Source organism: Castor canadensis, chromosome 15 (assembly GCF_047511655.1).
Source record: "Castor canadensis chromosome 15, mCasCan1.hap1v2, whole genome shotgun sequence".
NCBI classification, from domain to species: Eukaryota; Metazoa; Chordata; class Mammalia; order Rodentia; family Castoridae; genus Castor; species Castor canadensis.
The window spans coordinates 100,209,643-100,230,913 of NC_133400.1; the positions used below are offsets into that span (position 1 = coordinate 100,209,643).

General features: G+C 51.4%; 1 protein-coding gene across 4 annotated transcripts in view; it reads left to right on the plus strand.

The window, feature by feature from the left end:
- The window catches only part of Pcnx2 (pecanex 2), a 192,747-nt gene that overhangs the window by 167,940 nt on the left and 3,536 nt on the right, over positions 1 to 21,271 (plus strand). For all 4 annotated transcript variants that reach the window (XM_074056857.1, XM_074056858.1, XM_020182141.2 and 1 more), the window contains 6 exons: positions 3,726 to 3,959; positions 5,196 to 5,317; positions 15,677 to 15,821; positions 16,527 to 16,757; positions 17,329 to 17,603; positions 18,389 to 18,552. In XM_074056857.1, the coding sequence (XP_073912958.1) occupies positions 3,726 to 3,959; positions 5,196 to 5,317; positions 15,677 to 15,821; positions 16,527 to 16,757; positions 17,329 to 17,603; positions 18,389 to 18,552 (1,171 nt within the window). The remainder of the gene's footprint in view (positions 1 to 3,725; positions 3,960 to 5,195; positions 5,318 to 15,676; positions 15,822 to 16,526; positions 16,758 to 17,328; positions 17,604 to 18,388; positions 18,553 to 21,271) is intronic.

Sequence of the window (21,271 nt, forward strand, 5' to 3'; positions counted from 1 at the left end):
TCTCCCCCATGCTTCTTTCTGGGCCTTTGGGCACAGGTTCATTAGTGGGCTAGGTAACCACTCAGTCCCACCCAGAAGTGCTGACTCGTGGGGCCTGGGGGACACCCATGGACCTTAACTTTTTGACAAGTTTCCCGGGTGATTTGACAAATGTGTCACATTTATGCTCCAATTCACACCAAATCAGTGGTCAGAGGGGCCAAGGTGTGGACGTGGGCCCCACGTTCCCTGTGCTTTCGTCCACACTGGCTGTGGCAGGGGAGGGGGCGTTCACAGAGCTGCCTCTGGACGCAGCACTCAGGGCCTGGTTGCCCTTCCAGGACGGGGGCCCAGAATTCACACTCACCCCCAGGTGGAGCTGGTTAAGGGAGGCTTCAGGAGGCTGCCGGGTAACGGAACAGACGCTGCAGCATTTGGGGTGAAGACAAATGGACATTTTCTTCCAGCCTGTAAGCCAGGCAGCTCTTGCAGCTCTGAATTACTTCAGGTTTCAAGAGTCTGGTCTCATTCTCTTTATTTGCTTATTGGGTAGGCAAATTGAAAAGAAAGAAAACCTTGGATTAATTCCTTTGCACAAGAGGACTTTTAAAATCTGCTAATAAACTGGGTCAGCCCCGCCCCCCATGAATACATTTGAAATCATTTCCTGAGCGGCTCAAGGTTTTCCCTGGGGACCCCTCCATCACACCTCAATTCATATTAAGACCCTTTTACATCAGGAAGCCAGGTTTCTGCGAGGACCAGCTTGTGGCTCATGGCTCATCTTGCAGAACGAGCCCCAAGAAGCCCGGCGTGCGATCGACCTGCCAGGGCCTCCCTCCAGACTCTGGGCTGGTGGGATGTGCAGATCTGCAGTGGAAATGAGAGGTCAGGAGTGGGGCTGGAGGGGCCCACACTGAGCGCTTCCCGCACCGCGCAGGTTACACAGTCCGTCCATTTTCACCTCTCTGGGCCTTGGTGCTCAGTTTGTCCTGAGAGACTGAAGGATTTCACTGCCTGGGAATTGGGCCCGGCCATTGGCTGGGGAGGGGAGGGTGTGAGCTCTGAAGAGGGTCATGTTCCCAGGTCAACCCTACGGGGCTAGGTGAGGGCGTGTTTGCCTCTGGGAGTCAAAGACCCTGTTAACTATTCCCGCTCCATCGGATGTGGGGTTGTTTTAATGCCTCCCTAGCAATGAATGAAAAGGCAAGCTCTTGTCTTTCAACTTTTGTTAGTCCTGTCTAGAACGTGATGAGGGCATATTGAAGAAAAGGACTATCCTTAGTGGCTTCCGTCCAGGATTCCCGTGGACGCCTCGGACAGGACCAACTCTGTCTATGCAGTCTACCCTGCATATCCTTACTGATGGCTATGTAAGTTTGGTCTGTAAGTTAGGGACAGCTAAAAATCAAATAGAACTATTACAATACTAGACTGTAAATAAAGTTATGTGGCTATGGTTTCTTGCCCGCTCTACAAATAGCTTACTGTAGATGTCAGCAACCTCAGCATGGGAGTTTTTTCTTAAGTCAAGAACGTTTACTTTTCATGTAAAGGAAGGCACTTTATGGCTCCTCTGTGACATCATATCACCAGCATCACCACTCTTGGGATGCTGGGCCATTGTCAAAAAAACAAGGGCTAACCCTTGATAACTGAGATGGCTAGTGCTAACGGACAGGTAGCATATGTAGCATGGATACACTGGCAGAGCACAAGTTTCGTCATCTGATCAGGACAGTGGCACAAAATTTAAAATGTAAAGACCATTTATTTCTGGAGCTTCCTGTTTACTATTTTCAGACTGTGGTTGACCCTCAGTAACAGAAACTACAGAATGTTAAACCATGAACTCTCCTTGACTTGTAACCTTGGCCCAACTAATGAAACTGTCCACCTCATGGAAGCTTTGAGTTATCCAACCAGCACTGTCAACAAAAGAGTACCTTCCATACTCAGAACTTACAGTTCTGCCCTCTGGGGACACACGCAGCTGTCTCCTGTCACCTACTGCCATCCCTGCTCCCTCGCTCTTCACTTCAGCCTTTCCTGGGCTGCACTCCTCACACACACATGCCCACACACTGGCCCCACGCTCAACCTGCTTGCTGGGTCAGTAAGCCACACCCATCGGTGACATCACCATTTCTTGCCTATGTACGGGGTCAAGCCACATGCCCAGTTCTTCATCTGCATGAGACTTCCATGGACCTCAGAAGGGCCACAAGCAGCTGGTGTCATCAGTGTGTCTGACTTTCTTGCCTTCTTTCAGCTGCCTCCGCCTCTTCCTCCAGCCCACCATCTCTCTCTACTCATTTCTTCAGGCCAGCCCGGCCGTCCTGGGGAATAGCGTTACAGAGGTGGAACAGCTGGGTTCTGGTGAATGTGGACTTCATTCTTACTGCCCCATTTGGGGGAGAAGGTAGACTGCAGAGCCCCAAAGAGGGAAGGCCATAAATCTGAGCCCTAGGTGAACCTTCCCGAGGTCCAGCCTGCCCTCCATCCTCATGGCAAAGCAAGATGGAGCTGCGTCTGCCTATCCTTCCATGTCTGTCTTCAGTCTAACAGCTGTGTCAGGTGACTGATCACTCATCTGAAATCAGAGACACTCGTGTGGCTGTCCACTGTGCTGCTCAGACTCCTGAAAGAATGTGAAACCTGACCCCTCAGGAACCTGAGAGTTGGGTCTGCAGAGCTCATTTGCCAGCCAGAGGGCAAGAAGGCAGGAAGGCAAAAGAGGTGGGCCAGAGCCTGCTGAGGAAAGGGACACTACTTTGGGGGCATCAGCCATCCATCCAGTGGTCACTGCTGTTTCCCACTTGGAAAGAGTGCACTAACTCTCCTTCTACCTGGAGCAGGCATTCCTGCCTCCTTACATCAGCCGCTGTGCCCTTGTCCTTCATGACTTCACAATGAGATGCACAGCCGTGGTTCTGGACTCCCCTCAGCCTCATGTCTCTGGGTGCCACTTCCATTTTTCTGATGTAATGAGCATTCAGTGAGCGTTGGATGTGACGCCTCAGCTGTGGGCTCCGATCTGTTGCCCGTGTACTTGTGTAAGGCTCAGGTTTCAGTTTTCTCTGTTATCGCTTTACTTCTTCAAGACAACACTACCTCTACCCGATGACTTTCAACAAAGCTGTGACTCAGAATGCTAAATTTAGAATACTAAAGCCCTAAAGCCTGAGGGTGGCGTTTTCTGCAATTGGGACTCTTAAGTGCAGTGTCTGATGAAGGGTGAACCATGGGATGTTTTTAGAATGCCTCACAGATCCACTGCCTAGGCATCGGGATCAAATGAGTCTGTGTGTCACAATTTTGCATCATCCCTACTTTTCATAAGAACTGTGTTGTTTTAGTTCTTTAAACACTGGCTGGAGCCCTTGGAGAGGGTCAGCCAGGTCTCTATCAGCCCATCCCTGCAGCCTCCATGGCACAGGACCTTGAAAGGATGTTTCGCCCAGAGAGGGCAGGACTGGCTGCTACATTCCCCTGTGGTCATGTGCTATTAGCATTTAGTTTTCTCACTTTCCTTTCCCTGTGATGGTCCTTAAGAGATGACACTTTAGAATGACCAGAATGGGATGGTTCTATGCCTTGAATCCAGCAGAGAGACAAATGATGCCCACATGGGGCTGCACGTCTCAGTTACCTGAGGATTACTCTCTGAACCCTAATCCATTTAAAAGAACCTTCCTGGCTGTACCAAGGCAGTAAGAGCTCACTGTCTCGCCTTCTGTCTGCAGAGTATAATATACTACATGGTAACGTCCCCCAAGCTCCTCTCCTGGACCAAGAATGAGTCACTCCTGACGTCCCTACAGCCCTTCGCCAAGTGGCATTACATCGAGCGTGACCTTGCAATGTTCAACATGAACATCGATGACGACTACGTCCCGTGTCTCCAGGGGATCACACGCGCTAGCTACTGCAACGTCTACTTGGAGTGGATTCAGTACTGTGCCGGGAAAAGACAAGAGGTAGACGGTGGGGCTGGGCAAGCAGGGATCGGTAACCATCATCTCTGCTTATGCTTCGTGCTGGGCTGTGTTTGGATAAGTCCATCAGCACAGGGAGGTTAGTAGACTGTGTCCAGCGGAGGAACCTCACAGTCACTTGTCCCTTTAGGGTGTGCTCAGGGTCAATGCTGTTTTAAGCCTCCATAACAGCAATAGGACACTGGGAGCATCTGTGTTTAAACTTGCATTTCAAGATGGTCCCACAAAGTATTTCTGTGCTGGGTGAGGAAGATTTACTGAAGCCATCGTCTTGTGGGCAGACTATCTGTCCTGGGCTAAGCACCTCCCTCTTAGAAGCATAGCCAAGAACAATGACAAGGAAGAGAGCAGGAGGGTGCACAGGAAGGAGGTCGGTTCCCGTTGCTCCTCAGGATTTGAAAGGCTGAGACCGGGATGGTGGGGGAGAAAGTGGGTCCAAGCAAACAGTGACTCCCTCAGCAGCTGATGAAGTACAAAGCATAGCAGAGGAGAGCAGCCCGAACCATGGCACTCACACAGTGGTTTTCAGGAGTGACTGCTCGCAACAGATTAAAACAGGTGGCAGAAAATTCATGTGTCAAGACACTGCATTCTCCAAGCGATGTGGGGAGACTCATACCCAGGTCTGGCCTCTTGGGGTGGCAAGGCTGGTCACAGAACCCACTGATACCGGGGGCCGTCCAGGGATAGCAGTGATCTTCCCTGTGTTACTTCTTTACATTATTTCATTTTCCTTGCAAAAGATACCCTGATCTGAAATTATCTCTGTGTGCCCTTTGGAAGCTGACTTTAGATAACTAATTTAGTTGTTGGTGTGAATTTGGGTTCAGTTCAATGGGCCCCACCATAGGAGATGGAAAAGGAGGTGGAGGAGGAGGGGGGGAGCAGGGAGGAGGGGAAGCATGAACATTTCGGTCCTGATAGGAGAGCGCTAGGTGGACCTCCCTTGACTGTGAGCTCTGAATGTCCTCACCACCCCCAAGAACCACATTTGAAATCCCAGGGAAGTGGCTTAGCCTCATCATTGCTCCTTTTCTCTCTGAAAACACATTTTCAATCACAAGAGAACCTGCCTCTTGTGGCAGGGTGGGGAAGCAGACAACTCCCCACCCTGGGGCCCACTCTGAGGAGGCTGGATGGCCTTGGTGGCCCCACCCTGAGGATGCTGTTTTGGAATATCTGGGGACTTGGGTGAAAACCGTGTCTTTGCCCTTTCAGCCTTCCAAGGCCCTGGACAGTGTGGACAGTGATGAGGACTCCGCTCTGGTGACCCTGTCCTTTGCTCTGTGCGTCCTGGGGAGGAGAACTCTGGGAACTGCCTCACACAATATGGCTGTCAGGTACCCGGGGAGATGGCTGGGATTTCCTGGGCTGGTACGGGGGCCTGTGGTTTTTACGTGTTGACAGCCTCTATCTGTCACTTTCTTAAAAGCTGGGCTTTTAAGCTGGGCTGCTGGCGCTTCTTTCAGACACTCTTTCCACGATAATCAGGTTGGGACTGCAAGGAGACATTTTGTTCCCTGGGATCTTTTGGGGTATTAAATTCGGAATACCACTCGTGTGGTCAGGGGAGACCCAGGAGTCCCGGGAGTGGGGTCTTCCAGACCGAAAGGGTCCTTGCAGATTTGCTGAGAAGGCTCAGTGAAACTGCGCGTGAAGCGCCCAGTCTGGTGTCTTGGAAACTTGGCGCTCAGGAAATGTCCTTTCCCTGTTCCTGTTTGTCCTTGAGAGGGAGAACCCTCACCCCATGCACAGTAGCCATTGCGTCACTTCTTTGGTATTTGGCACTGGGGACCAGTGGTTCTGAGCTCTGCCCGTCCATTGCATTCACCTGGATGGGTGCTTCTTACCCTGGATGCATGTCGGGATTTCCCGAGGGACCCCACACATCCCGACACCCTGGCCCTCCCCCAGCCGCCAGTTCTACCAGGGAGCTCTGTGGGTGGATCACGTACCTGGTCTTTGCAAGCTGCTACGTAACTTCCACATGTAGCCCAGGTTGAGAGCCATGGAGAACTAGGGAGCTGAAGAAGGAAAGAAGTCCCCTGGTGCCCCCACACCCCGCTTCTCCTCCTTTTGGGTTTTCTTCAGTATTACATTGCTGCCTTAGTACTGTGCACATGGGGTTCTTCTGAGTTTTGTTGTTCGGTTGATGATCCTACAGCTCTGGGTGTCAGATAAGCAGATGCAGACTTGCAGCTGACTGTGTTTCCATGCCCTTCCTGAAGGGGGCGATGTGAGACGCTACTGGAGGTGTCCACTGGTGCTGGTCACTACTGGACAGAGTGGACTGCGGTGGCTAGGGCTCTTCCCAGCTCTCTCTGGGGGCACCTGGAAGGAAAGACAAAAACAGAGAGTAATTAGGTTTGTGACACCAGCTGCGCTCTCGACTCCCACATCTCTGAATCTGGCCATTTTCTTCTCCATTGAGAAATGCTGAAGGCCAGGCCCTGAAACTGGGTCTAAGCAAGCGCTCCTGGGAGGAGTGGGTGGGCCTCCTGCCGCTCTCTTAAAAGTGATACTGCAGCTCTGAGATATGGAAATATTAGCCTCTATTTCCTCTGACACTTTTTCTTATTTTATTAGGATATATTTGTTATACAGAGGGGGATTCATAGACTTATGTAGAATGTAAGCCTAATTTCTGATTAGACATATTGTACAATAGTCACCATTGTCCCCATCGTCTTTCCCCTCAGTCCCCTTCCCACTCCACCTAGAGCAATTGCAAGAGGTTTCTTTGCTCTATTTCTTATAGGTATATGAAGTCCATCAACCATACACCCTCACCTTACTCTCCTGCATTCCCCTCCCCCTCCCAGTAGTACCCCACCATAACACTGAACCTGTTTTACAGTCCTGTCTTTCCTTATTAATATTTAAGTTGATGTTCAAAGGGGGTCTCAATGTATCCCACTGTGGGTATACTTTATTTTGGTTTGTTCAACCCCTTCCATTGCTCTCCCTTACCCCTTTATCTCCCACCACCATTTTTCAACAGCTTTCAATCCACATCCTCATATCCTCTACCTTCACATCTTATGTTTTATGATATCACTGATGCTCTGTCACTCTCTTTTCCTTTCTCTCTTCCCCGAGTTCCATAGAGAAGTTCCACTGTTACAAACACGTTCTATGTCTGAGTTTGCATATGGCCATGCTTGTTTTGTGCATCTGTTTATCTTTGGGAAACAGATCCTCTGCCATGTCTGTAGTAGTATTTCTTACATTTAGTTTGAATCCTGATGGGTCTGTCTACTAGCTTTACCATTTCATGGATTCCGATGGAGGACCCAAGACTCCTGGCGTTGTGGTTTAGGTCTTCAGTGCTCTCCTAAGGCCCCAGCCTGGGGTGCTGTTGGAAGGAGGTGGGACCTTTAGGAGTTGAGGCTAGTGGGAGATCCTTAGCTCGTTGGGGGTGTGTCCTGGAAGAGGACACTGACTCCTGGCCCCTCCCTGCTCTCTTTGCTTCCTGGGCACTATGAAGTGAGCAGCTTCCTCCACTCATACTCCAGCCACCATGATGTACAGCACTGCCAACAGACCCAAACCAAAGGGGCCAAGCAACCATGAGGTTTCCGTTAAACTGTTTCTATGCAGTCGCAGACCCTCCTTCTCTTCCTGGCTCACCAAAGCTTTTATTAGGAAAGGATATTGGTTTTTGCTTTTTAGACTCTGGGAGAATACATTCAAATGATATTATCTTCTTCAATCTATAAACACAATGAGCGGTTGGAGCGATAGAGTCCCTCACGTGGAAACAGCCTTCCGATTCTGAGTTAGGCTGTCCTTGGTCATGACGTATATTATTCTTTACACAACGATGGCTTCAGTTTGCTAATATTTTAGTAATTATAACTACATCCTCATTCAAAGTACGAGTGCCTCATCGCCTGTGTGTGCACACTGGTGCACGTGTGCGTAAACTCTGTTCTTCTATAATTTTTGCAAGGAGCAGGGCCTACATGTACTTTTTGATGCCCAGGGAGTCATTCTCACATTGTCCCTGTTCAAGAGAACCAGACAGAGGACTCGAACACCAATGCCCATCAGCCTTATGTAGCACCTGGCGTAGGTGTCAGGCTGTGCTCCAGTTGATGGGTTTGTTGGGGAAACACTTCAACTTCGCAAAAGTGACAGAGCTTTGCTGGGCAGTCCCCAAGAAAGAAAACTATGTGCATGCAAAACAAAAGATGATGAAAAAATAAAAACAAATCAACAAAATGATGGCTGACCACCAGAGAGCAGAAGAATGCAGTTGTATAAAATGTCTTAAAGTAACACAGAGACTTGTTGAGGAACTGGGATGGGGTCACGTGGATGTGGCAAGCAAACACTGAGGATGGTTTTTGGTGGTGGTGCTGGGGTTTGAACTCAGGACTTCACACTTGCTAGGCAGGTATACCATTTAAGCCACACCTCCAGCCCTTTTAACTCTGGTTATTTGGAGATGGGGTTTTGTTTTTTGCCCAGGCTGGTCTGAAACTGCAATTAGTCTGATATTAGCATCCCAAGAAGCATGGGATAACAGGAAAGCACCAGCATGCTCAACTGTTGGTTGAGATGGGGTCTTGCAAACTTTCTGCCCAGGCTGGCCTGGAACCAAAATTCTCCCAAACTTAGCTTCCCAACTAGCTAGGATTACAGGTGTGAGCCACCCATGTCCGGCTCACTGATGTTTTAAACTTGAGGTTTGAGGTCTGTCTTTGGAGAGCTGCGTGTCCCACTGAAGGGAGCTCTGCGAAGATGAGGGGATATGTTGGTGAGGACATCCACAGGTTCACTGACCACGGAGGCCAAGGCTTGACTGCCTTTCCTGGTGCAGGAGAGCTGAGGAGTCGGTCTGCCTCATGTTCTGCAGAGCTGCAAGATCAGAAGACGGCTGCACTTTACAGCACAACTTGTTTGTCTGAAGAAAGTGTGCTGATTTTTGGCATGCTCAAGGTTTCCAAGAGGACATGAGATTTCAAGGTGAACTTGATCTTGAAAAATGGTAGGAAAGCAAGCCCTGTTATGCCACACCCTGACAAGCCTCCCCGAGGAGGTCACTGAGGTGGCCAGAGCTTTCTACGCCTGCCACATCTATGCTCCTCACCCCTGCAGTGCACTGTGGAGAGTATTGCTTTTCAGAAGCCCGTCACCTCTGCTTCTCCTCCTGCCCTGTGGGAGATGGGGCCCCACACTGGGGACAGATGTCCTGTTGGATCATCTTGCAAAAAGATTCAGATCCACTTGCCAGACTGGAGTTGGAAACTCTGAAACCAGAAGCTAGAGGAGAAACAGACAAAGTGAACAGGATGCAAGGTCTGGTGTAGGAGATTAAAAAATCAGATTGTCAAGCTAAAATCAGAATTTTGGAACCTGGAAAAAAAATCTAAGTTTAAGGGCAGAAAAAAAAAAAAAAAAGGGCTGAGGCTGCAGCTCAGTGGCAGAGCACTTGCCACATATGCATGAGGCCCTGGCTTCCATCCCCAGCACCACGAAAACAGAAAAGGTAGCAGGATCTAGGACCTCAAGTTCCCTTACAGTGCCCTCCCCCCCGACTCCACAGGCTGCTCCCTCACTTCTTTGGAGTATCCTGGCATCTTTGGAAGGCACCAAGTCTTCGGGTCCTGTGAGAACCAAGCCTAGAACCATGAAGGCAGCTTGAGCAGAATGTAGAGCCCAGCCCCACCACAAGCCTCCAACAGAGAACCACTGAGCCTTGAGTCTGGAAATCCGACTGGTTTTGTACAAGTCACCAAATTACAACTCCTCTGTAGCTGGGGTCACACTGTCCTTGACCAGCCTCAGGAAGCACCTTGCACTGGACAGGGGTGGAGCCTGTCGGTGTAGAGGCCATGCACAGAGGCGCGGGTGTCACACCACCATGAGGTCAAATGTATTAAAAAAAAAAAAAAAGACCGTTAGATCATGCATTTTAGTTATTTCTCATTTGGTAATCGCCATTTTGAACTTGATGTAGTTGGGATTTTTTTGAAGCAACGTCACTAAAATCCTTTAACCAGCATGATTTATTTCCACTGAGTATAGGAAATAATGCAACACAAGCATGCTTAGTTTCAGTTCAAAGCCTGAGTAACCCGGACATCGATTACTGGGTGTAAATAAGAAAAACAACAGCCGTGAACATTGGCGGTGCTCCCTGGGAACCGAGCAGACTGCTAGCGTGAGTTATGAGAGAGAGCTGGCCATCCGTCCTCTCTCGGGCAGGAGCAACTGTTGTTTGCAGCTGGAACCCCTGGAGCACAGACCAACCGTCTGTGCAGGTCTCACTGAGCACAGGGCCCAGCCCCGATTCCAGCAGCTCATCTCCACCTACTCTGTAGTTCGCCTTAGACTCCCCACAGCCTGCGTGGACCTTCCTTGGAGCAGCTCTACTAGTCCAGGGTGTCCACCGTGTCCTCCCGCTTGCCTAGGCTTCCTTGATGCTGTGTCCTGTACTGTGCATTGTGTTGCTGCAAGCTGCTCGGGTGTCTGCCTGGAGGCTTGGATGCTCAGTGTGGTCTGAGCTTAGGGGTGCCTTGCCCTCTCCTGCTGGCCTAGCTCCCTTCCCATGGGAGTAGCTACCATCTACACCCCAAGGCCCGGGTCACTGGACAGATCTGTGTTTTGCAGAGGCAGGCTTTGGTGCCACAGAACCAGGTGAATATTGGGTGCTGGGGTGTGCTCAAAATCGTCTCCATCCTTCACCAACTCACCTGTGTTCTCAAACCACACCTCTGCACTCAGGCCATACAATCCAAGATTCTTAGCAAGCCCCTCCCAAACCTTTAAATACCCCTGGACACACTTGCACTCAAGAGCAAGGGCAGGAAGAAGCAGATGATAACAAGGAAAGGACACGAACATCAGAGTCAAGATCCATGCTGGGCTCTGCGGCTCTGGCTCCCACACCTCCACTCTGCTAGGCCACATGCTGTCTCTCAGCAAGGGAGCTGTTCTCTGAAGAAGCAGAAGTGTCGTGGGGCGACTAAGGGGCACCTGGGCTGCTTTTTGAGCATTCTTCACCAGGTAAGAGCCAATTGCATCCAACCCAGGCTTGTCTTGACTTTAGAGCCAATGGAGTAACCTATGTAGGGTGCGTGAAAGTGGTATTGATGCCCTGTTGGGGAAGGAAGTGTGCAGTGCACACCAGCCCAGGTGGGAGGAACTCACTGGGCGCCACCTGCACGACGTCACCAACCACACTCACCTTGCAACTCCACTGCAGCCATAAGGATCAGGTCACTCTGACACCACCTTTGATCTGGCCTTTAGGAAGATGTCCAGCTACAGACCTTAAAGCAGCTGTGTGTCCTGGAGAGCTGGCACCCTGGGAACGGCCGTGGACTTGCTCCTGAGCTGCATCAGTGTGGTGTGTTCTAAGTATTCGTTCCCACCCACCGGCTCCACTTTCTCTGGAACATTCCCCTATACATGAAGGGGTAGTGATGACAAATCCTGTGCAGGCACCCCAGGGGATGAAATGATCCTATGCCACATAGTCCACAATGAGCAGAAAGGACATAAGACATCGTCCTTTCTCCTGCCTCTCTTTACTGACTCAGAGGTGGTGCTGCCCATCTGAACCATTGCTTTTGTTTAGGGAACTGTAGTGGAAGTATAGCCAGGAGTCATGGTAGTGACCTTGAAGCCAGCTCAAGGTCACTAGATGCACCCAAAGAGGAGAAGAGCATGCAGGAGGAGAGCCTGCTGCAGTCCAGCATGGGGTTGTCTGCAGCTGGGCTGGTGACGTGGGTAGGTGGCACCCCCCCCCCACACACACCAGGATCCCCACCACTCATCTGTGAGCATGCAAACCCAGCTGCAAGCTGGGTGCCGTGGTTTGTACATGCGCTGAAGTGCTGTCTGGGGCCGTGCCCATGCAGCAGCAGGCCTTCATGATGCCTGGCCAGGACCTGGAGTGGGAACAAGTCAGTCTTTGTGCTGGGTGACCTTGTGAATCAGTCCGTGTCAAAGTTGTTCCCACAACCTGAGATCCCAAAGGGCCCGATCCCACACGATGACCCCACATAGTGATCCCACTCAGTGATCCCAGACAATGTCATTGTCCTGCACTGGACACCCTCATCCTCAGGCAGGGCACTGTCAACGTTTGGGGCTGGGTGGTTCCTTGTGGTGGGGTTGTCCTGAATTGTAGCTGTACTCAATCTCTATCACCCAACCGCAGAAGCTGATGGGAGGGGATGACAGCCAAAATGCCCCCAGACATTACCAAATGTCCCCTGGGGCCCCAAATAACCACTGGTTGAGAAGCACCATGGAAGACAGTGCAGGTGACAGCTAGGCTGAGCTGGTCAGTGACTGTATTAATCAGTTTTTTGTTGCTGTGACTAACATACATACCTGAGAGAACAATTTAAAAGGAGGAAGGATTTATTTTGTTCACAGTATCAGAAGTTTCAGTCCCTCGTGGCAAGGGGGGCGTGGCAGAGCAGCTCACATCATGGTGGCCAGGAAGCAGAGTGGAGCAATAACAGGAGAGACAGCCCAAGACACAGCCCACAAGGACCACCCCTGGTGACCTACTTCCTCCAACCAGGCCCCACCTTCCATAGTTCCACCACCTGCCAATTGTCTATTAAGATTTTGAGTCCATCAATGGAGTAAACCGTTCAGCAGGTCAGAGTTGTCATAATCCTCTCTGGAAAAGCCCTCACAGACATACCCAGGGGTGAGCTTCACTGGTCTCCTAGGCGTCTCTCAGTCCAATCAAGTTGACAATCAAGACTCACCATCCCAGTGATTTTGAGCAAAATTGGGGCTCGGAGGGCATCAGGCCTGGCTGGAACAGGGCTACAAGGAGCCCTCAGTGGGTAACAAAAGCTGAGAAACAGGGGCATAGGACACCTTTGCCATCCCCAAAGTGTCCGCCATGAAGGGGAGGGGACAAGGTACTGGATGGCTGGGCCTACTGAGGCCAAACCGGCGGTAGACCTGGAGCTGCTACACAGCCAAGGCCACTCTACAAGCAACACCACTGCCTGTAGCCAGAGCCCTGTCTCCAGGAGGCCAGAGGACAGCCCCTCACCTATGCCCATCAGTACAAGTTCTGTCCTTGTTTGCTAAGCAGCTGGGTCAGGAACCAGGATGGCAACAGGGATGGATCTGTTCTGGATTGGAAAGGGTGGGGTAATGACCTAAGTAACACACAGCTTCTCCAGCTGAAAGAGAGTGCACTCAAGTATCAGCCACTCGCCATCATATTGAGACGTACGTAGTCCTGGTACCGGTGTGGTTTTGTTACCATATTCAGCACATAAATGCTGCCAGGCAAGCCCGTGCTTATCTCAGTGTCTCAGCCTTTGGTGCTGCATGTGTGGACATGCATCGCTGACTTGGGACCACATATGTGCTGAGTTTCTGTGAGCCCTGCCTTCCCTCCCTGTTCTGAATGATCCCACCCACTGGAATGGGGCCAGTGATTTCCTGACTCCACCTTCCTGTCAGTGCGGTGAGAATGGGGCTGAGTCCCCACAAGGAGCAGCCTGGACTGACTCATGCACCCATCGCTCACAGCTATAGCCCAGCCCCAGCTGCGGGCCTGGTTGGGAGGGGTCATTTCCCAGTAGAATCTCAGAAAGACAAAGCCGAGCTTGCTGGCTGCCCTCCCCTGCACTCTCTCAAGAGGGAAAGGCAGATAATGAAACACCTCCTGCAAGAATGCCTTGAGCTGTCAGGTGCGGCTATAATACTCGTGGTCTCACCGGATTCTAACTCAGGCTTTGGTTCACGTGGAGAATCACTTCGACAGAATGACAGTAAGCTCTGCGATGCGTCGTCTTCTCTGAAAAGATGAAGGACAGCTGGGGCTTGTATGCGGACTGAGCATCGGAGTGAGGCTCCTTTGGAAGCAGTGGGGTGAGCAGCAGGCCAAGGCAGTAACCCCTTGTTCCTGAGTCTGGGTGTTCTTCTGGGTACCTGGATGGCCCGTGGCCTTGCTTGGTTCTGTCTCCATCGCTACATCTGGAGGGAGGTTTCTATCTCTACATGTGCGCAGCCATCCCGAGCAAGCTGTGTGGTGTCCCTAACCCTTTCCTGCACAAACCCCACCCGTTGTTTAGAACTCCCTTCTCCTGTCTTGGTGCTCAGCTCCCATCTGACGACAAATGTTTCCATTGAGAGCAGCTGGCAGCTCATGTTTGAATCCCCTACCCGCAGGGCTGCTCTGCTGTCCCTTGATGGCCTCTAGGAGCTTCCCTGACAGCTGGCAGTGGCTCTCAGCCCCAGGAAGCCTTTGCTCTGTGAGGAGAGAGCCCTTCTTTGAAGGCCATCTCCTGGGTCTCTTTCCAGAAGCTGCCAGACCACCACACCCCAGGCCCCACCTGACCAGTCATTGGCCACTTCTGCCTCCTACAGGCTGTCCTGGTGCAAAGCCTCGGCGTCTTCCCAAGGGAGTTCTGGAAAGGAAACTAGTGATAGTGGTACATTTTGTGGCAAAACAGCAGGACTATTCCCCTATGTGTAGGCCTGATGCTCTGTGATGAATCAAAGCCCTGCTCCGTGAGCGACTCATTCAGTCCTCATGAGCGGCCGTCCTGGGAGATCCCTTCCGCGCTCCTTGTCTGCTCCTCTGTCCCTCTTCCACCCTGTCCTGGACACTGGTTTCCATGTTAGAGGCAGCCGTGATGGACAGTAGGAATAGAAAAAAGAGCAGGCAAAGGAGAGACTGTTCCTGTCCTCAAAACACAGGACAAGTCACTTTCCAAACTTGCTCCCCATGTTCATCCAAAATTTAAAGGCTCCAGACCCCAAGTGACTTCTCTTCTGGAAGGAACCCTGTTCTCCATCCAGGTGCCACTCACTGGCTTGTGGGAAAGGCAGGAAATGCAGGAAAGTACAAAAAAACCCAGACAGCCCCGAAGATGCCATGGTCACCATCATAACCTGCACTTTTCTGCCTCTTCCCTAGTCACGTAGAAAATGAGAGCACTGGAAAAGGACATGGTCTGAGAACCTTGTTTGACTGAAAATGCACATGCTTACTTTGGGGGCCCATCACTACTGGAGCCAAGCAACCCCAAGGTCAAACAGTTTAAGATGGCAGAAGTGATACCAAGTTGAGGTCTAACAAACCTAAGTGGTCAATTTCAGGTTTCATTTGCATAGTTTGCATATTTTCCCTCTCTCCAGGTTGTGGTAGAATTCACTTCTTCCTCTTCTTTTTTTTTTTTTTTTTTTGGTGGCGGGACTGGGGTTTGAACTCAGGGCCTCATGCTTGCTAGGCAGGCACTCTACCACTTAAGCCATGTCCCAGCCCAAATCTAGCTTTTATTATGAGTAGTAACATAGAATAAAACTGATACCCAGAAATTCCAGAAGAGAAATGAGGTACTGAGTGAGGACATGGTTTGTGTGGCTGGCTCCTGAGGAGCAGAAGACTGGCAGAGTCAGGGGAAGGGTGAGCCTGCTGTCCTGGTGGCACTCTGTGTGTGGCTGGGTCCCAGAGTTCACACTCAGAGGTCACCACGATAACTCCATGCTACAGCGCCAGCACTCGTCAGGGACCTGCATCGGGCTGCAGGGCCAGGGACTGGTGCTCTTGCAAGTCCAGATTCGTCTTCCTCTCCTTGCTGAATCAGACTAAAACAGGAAGGTGATTCTTCAGTATGGAGAGTCAGACACTGGTGAGGGTGACAGGACTCTGAGTGTGTGCTCAGCGTGAACCATCACAGTCACAAGACTGTGTTTTGCAGCCTGGACTCCTTCCTGTATGGCCTGCACACCCTCTTCAAAGGCGACTTCAGGGTGGCAGCCCGGGACGAGTGGGTGTTTGCTGACATGGACCTACTGCATAAAGTCGTCGCCCCGGCCATCAGGATGTCCCTGAAGCTACACCAGGTAAAAGCTGGTTACCCTGAGTGGGGCTCGTCTGTCTGTAATCCCAGGGAGATTGAAGCAAGGGGATCAAAAGTTTGAGGATGGCCGAGGCAAAGGGAGCAGTGAGACCCAATCTCAAAACAAAAGGGCTAGGTAGGATTTTAGCTCAAGTGGTAGTGTGTTTCCTAGCATGCATAAGATCCTAGGTTCACTTTCTAATACTAGAAAAAGAAGAAAAGAAGAAAAGAAAAGAAAGAAGGTGTAAGCCTGAAACTCCAGGGGAAAATAGCCTTTTAAAACCGTGGTCCTCCTTCCCTGCCTGCATTGGGACCGGGTTCAACAGTTAGCTAAGGAAGCATAAAGTTGGTCTCAACTGTCTTGACATTGGCCAGTGGCATTCACCCTCGGGAGCTGCAAGGATGAGGTGACAGTCTACTAGGAAGGATGAGGGGTATCGGCCAGAGAAGTGACATAGCCGAGTGTCCAAGAAGTATTTAAAAGTCACAGGGACCTAAGCCCCAAAGCACTTCCCTAGGCACGTGCCATTGGTTAAGAACCCTCTGCGATAAGGAGGAACCCTCTGAACCCAGCTCAGGATGCAGAAGAACAGGGACAGAGTGAGAGGAGTAGAGGACGTGGCCTTGAGGGTCACTGTAAGTCACCATCTGCACCAGCCCAGGGCCAGCAGTGCTGGCCTCCCTGAGCCCATATGAGCTCTTCCCCCAGGACCAGTTCACCTGCCCGGATGAGTACGAAGACCCTGCGGTCTTGTATGAGGCCATCCAGTCCTTCGAGAAGAAGGTGGTGATCTGCCATGAGGGCGACCCAGCCTGGAGGGCCGCAGTGCTGTCCAACAGGGAGGAGCTGCTTACACTGCGGCACGTGGTGGACGAGGGGGCTGACGAGTACAAGGTTATCATGCTGCACAGAGGCCTCCTGACCTTCAAGGTGATCAAGGTACAGCCACACCCTGGGGCTGCGGGGTACAGGCTTCATCTGGGGATGCTGAGAAGAAAGAGAATGTGGTAGGCACCACAGTCGAGTCACTGGCCAGCGCCCTTTGTCATAGGAACGAACCAGAGCAGCAGTGACCAGCAGGCAGAGGCGGGCTGAGGGCCTAGGGGCTGCAGTTACCTGGCAGGGTCGTCTTCTGCCCAGAGAACGAGAACTTGGGCCAGAAGTCCTGGAGGACACGGTGGAGTGTATAGAGTATAGAGCCCTAATTCTCTAGAGTTCCAGAACCTTCTCTAATGATCTCTTCCTGGATCCAAGTGCTTTATTCCCTGTGTCTCTTCTTTTCATAGAGCTTTGAACTATCAGGATAAAACAAAATCTCTTTCTATTTTCCCCTGGTTTACCCTTGAAAACAGCTGCACCTCCATCTTTAGGACTGACTGAGACAAAGGCTTAGGCCAAGGGTGGCTATGGTCAAAGATGCCCAGTCTCAGAGGCCTGCTCGTCCACTGCGGGTTAAACCCACAGACCAAGAGCCCCAGCCACCCTCCTCTCCCCACTCCCCAACTTGCAGGTGAACAAGGAGTGTGTCCGTGGGCTCTGGGCCGGGCAGCAGCAGGAGCTCATCTTCCTCCGAAACCGCAACCCAGAGCGGGGCAGCATCCAGAACAACAAGCAGGTCCTGCGGAACCTCATCAACTCCTCCTGTGACCAGCCCCTGGGCTACCCCATGTATGTCTCCCCGCTGACCACGTCCTACTTGGGCACCCACAGGCAGCTACAGGGTGTCTGGGGTGGCCCTGTCACGCTGGACAATGTGAGGACATGGTTCCAGGCCAGGTGGCTGAGGTAGGAGCATGCAGGGGCTCTTCCTGGACAGAAGGGGGGAGGGGACACAGGGCTCTCACGCTGTCAGAATGTCAGTGACAACCACTGTTATATCATCTGTGTAATACTGCTGTACCCAAGTGGCCTCTGACAGGCCATGCATTCAACAAGTGGTCTCTGGGTGTCCACAGGAGGTGTCACAGGCCAAGAGTCTGTTTCTCTGCACCTGCTGGGCTGGGCTCTTGGGCCTTCAGAGTGACTGTGTCACTTCTGCTGGAGAGAACCAGGCGGGGACCCCCAGCGCCCGCCTCTCACACTCTTAGACTTCTTCCTAGGGAGTCTCTAGTTGCTAGGGATTCTAAGCTTTGCCCTTCTGTGGCAGCACTTCCTGGTCAGGTATAGAATGAAGCTCAGGTTTTTGTGGAAATGAGACCAATGCTAACCACCCTGGTGCATCTGCTCATTTACTAGGCACTGAGGTTTAAGAAACAAATCCCCCTCCCCATCTGCACCTGGGAAGGGGTGCTACTTACCTGGAGAGCATGGTCTTCTGCCCAGTCAGGCCTGGAGAGGGGCTAAGGAAGCAGTCATGTGTCACTTAGCAATGGAGACATGTTCTCGGAATGCGCAATTTTGTCATTATGTGAACATCAGGGTTACACAAAGTACTTACACAAACTAAGGCGGCTGGGATGTCTGAATGATTTAAGCCTCAGAGACCACTGCTCTTGACTGTGACATCGCTGGGTGGCATGTCTGTCTGACATGCACTGCTAGGACCCTGGAAGCTTCTGTCCCTCTCACAGAATGCGGAAGGAGTGCAGTGCCAGCCAGCGCAGCGGTGGCAACATTGAGGATGTGGGTGGCAGCCACGCCCCAAATGGTGACAGCCGGGAAAGCAGCATGGAACAGCCCAGGAAAGGGGGCACCCAGCATTGGGAGTCACCCCACGGAGGGCCTCAGAGGACAGGTGGGTGCAGTGGGGCCTCGGATCCAGCATCGTGGGCCTGGTTGCCGTTCTCCCCTCTGAGGGCTCTGAGGGCTCCTTGCCACAGTCAAAATGAGCACTGCACCAGAGGCTGCCAAGTGTCTTAGATCTTATAAGGATCTTTCTAGAAAAACCCTCTGCATCTGCTAGGTCCAGCTTGATCATTTATCTGTCCGTCTGTCCAACACCTTAGTCAGCCATTCATCTGTCAGTCCTCCTGCCCTCCAGACTCTACATTCCCTCCAGTTCTCTTAGTGGTGTTCCACCATGTGTGTACTACAAGTGGCTGTGGTGCAGTCATGTCCTCATGTGGTCCTCCTCTTTCTGCAGATAGGCTTCTGTCCTCTCCTGTTCTCACCCCCTCTGCTTATCACTGATACTCAGAGCATGAGGAAGGAGGCAGGAAGAGTACGAGCAGATGGGAGCAGAGAACGTGGCCGGGGCTGAGTCTAAAGCTTAAAATTCCATTCACCTAGCCCCCAGATAGGCAGGCTCTGCCAGGTGGATGAGGTTCCAACCTCTGCTGGTGGCTGAGTGGTGGTGGGCGCTGGGCTGGCAGGAGAGTTGAGGGCTTGCAGAAGATGACCTGGTCCCTGCTGCTCCTTGCCTTTGCCCTCTGCAGCCTGTCAGCAGTTTCATCTTTTGCCCTCAGTTCTTCCTTCCTCGCCTTCCAGAAGCATTTAATAAGCTTTCTGTGCCTGCTTCCCCTACCAGCTCTGCAACAGATGAGCTGGAAGGAGCAGCCATGACTCCTGAGGGTGCCCAGAGCGGGGCAGGGGTGAATCATATACACGTGGGCAAGATGGGAGATAGGCAGGTAGGTAGACAGACAGATAGATAATAGCTAGCTAGCTAGATGATAGACAGATGACAGATGGATAGACAGATGTAGGTAGATAAGATGATAGAAGATAGGTAGATAGATAATAGGTAAGATGATAGATAATAAATGATAGATAAGATGAAGATGACAGTAGATAGATAATAGATGATTGATTGATTGATTGATATGTGGGGGGATGGGCAGCTATATAAGGAAGGAGATCGGACAGATAATAGGAAGATAATAGGCAATAGATTGATTGAATGACAGGTAGGTAGATGGTTAACAGATAAAGGACAGAAAGAAGGACAGGAAAGAGAGGTAAATGAGCTGATGCTGGCTGCTCAGAAGAAAAACACAAGAGCTCCCTCACCAGCTGCTATAGTCTGTCTGCTGTGAGCCCAGGCTGGTGCCCACAGGCCTCCAGAAAGCCTAGTTTCTTCAAACCAGTTGTTTGTTTCTCATTTTTGCATCCTAAAGACATTCCACCAAGGCCACCTGAGTACAGTTAAGGCAGGTGAACCCTGAGGTCCTAGCAAGGCCAAGCCCGAAAAGTGGGGGAGAGGTAGGTCCATCAGCCCAGGTTATCCATCCCCAGACTGTATTTCAGCCCTGGCTTCTCTGGCCTCCTCCCCATCTTCTCAGTTGAATCAACGGCCCAGCTCATCTGAGTTAAGACACCACTCAGCTCCAAGAGAGGAACCCAGGAGCCTGCCGGGCCAGGCAGGGCTAGTACGTAGTCATCTGGAGGGGATTCCTGGTCCCCATCTCTATACTTGGCCTGAACAATGGAAAAATCACCTTCTTAGAATCCACCGCCTGCAGGCACATATCTATGGGTCTCAGCCTCTAGGGTTATGGTGGGATTTTTTTCTTCCCAAATGGTTCCAAGGTTAGGAAGTCCCATGCACACACCAGACTGGTCAGGGACTCTGGGTCCCCCTCAGGGCTTCCGAGCCAGGTTAAGTTCTGAAGATGCTCCTTTCTGTGTTGTACCTGCCATGGGATGTGCTGGGCACAGCTGGGATCAGGACTATACAGGTCCTTTACTTCAGAAAGTCAGCCAAAAATGGCCGCAGAGGGGACCTTGTATCAAACAACCACGTGACAGGCAGGCATGGGGCCTCTCAGATGTAGGGACTTTCTATCTCTGGCAAGGGCAGGAGAGAGACCATCAGCCAAGCAACAGCGAGTGAGTGATTTGGAAGAAGGAATTTGAGCCTCCTAGCAGGGCCTCAGTCCACTCACAGGGACCAAGGCTCACCATCTGTGACTGCCACATCCCTTCTGGCTCCCAGCCTCCCCTCCCCCACCTCGCCCCCCAACTCATCCACCCGAACTTAGATGCTTTAGAAGACTTGTTTCTCCCTGGATCCCAACAAGGGGGCACCTCCCCCACACAACCACTCTGTAGGGCCACTGCTGGCACTTCCAGCACTTCCTGCCTGTAACCAGCACTCCCTACACCAATCTCTTCTATGTCACAGCTGGAGGAGTGCTGGTCCCATAGTGAGGCTGGTGACCTACTTACCATAGGTCATTAGAAATCCATCCCTGTCCGACTCCCATGCTGCAGAGAAAGGCAGGATCTTGTGTTCCATGGCTTGCTCCACCACTGTCCAGATATGATCAAAGAGCAGGGCTAATGAGGCACAGAGTGTAATTTACATTGTCCTTCCATCCTGGGTTGAGTCACTCACAATCTGATAATCCAGGGTTAAGAACAATGATCTTGAGTAGCATACATGATTTTAGCATGGTCTTCTTATTTCATTTGCAAAACTAAAAAGCAACAAAGAAAGAGCCAGAAGGGCACCTGAAGCAATGAAACGAGGGGTCCTCATCTGGCAAGGATGACAGACCACTCCCCTTTGGTAC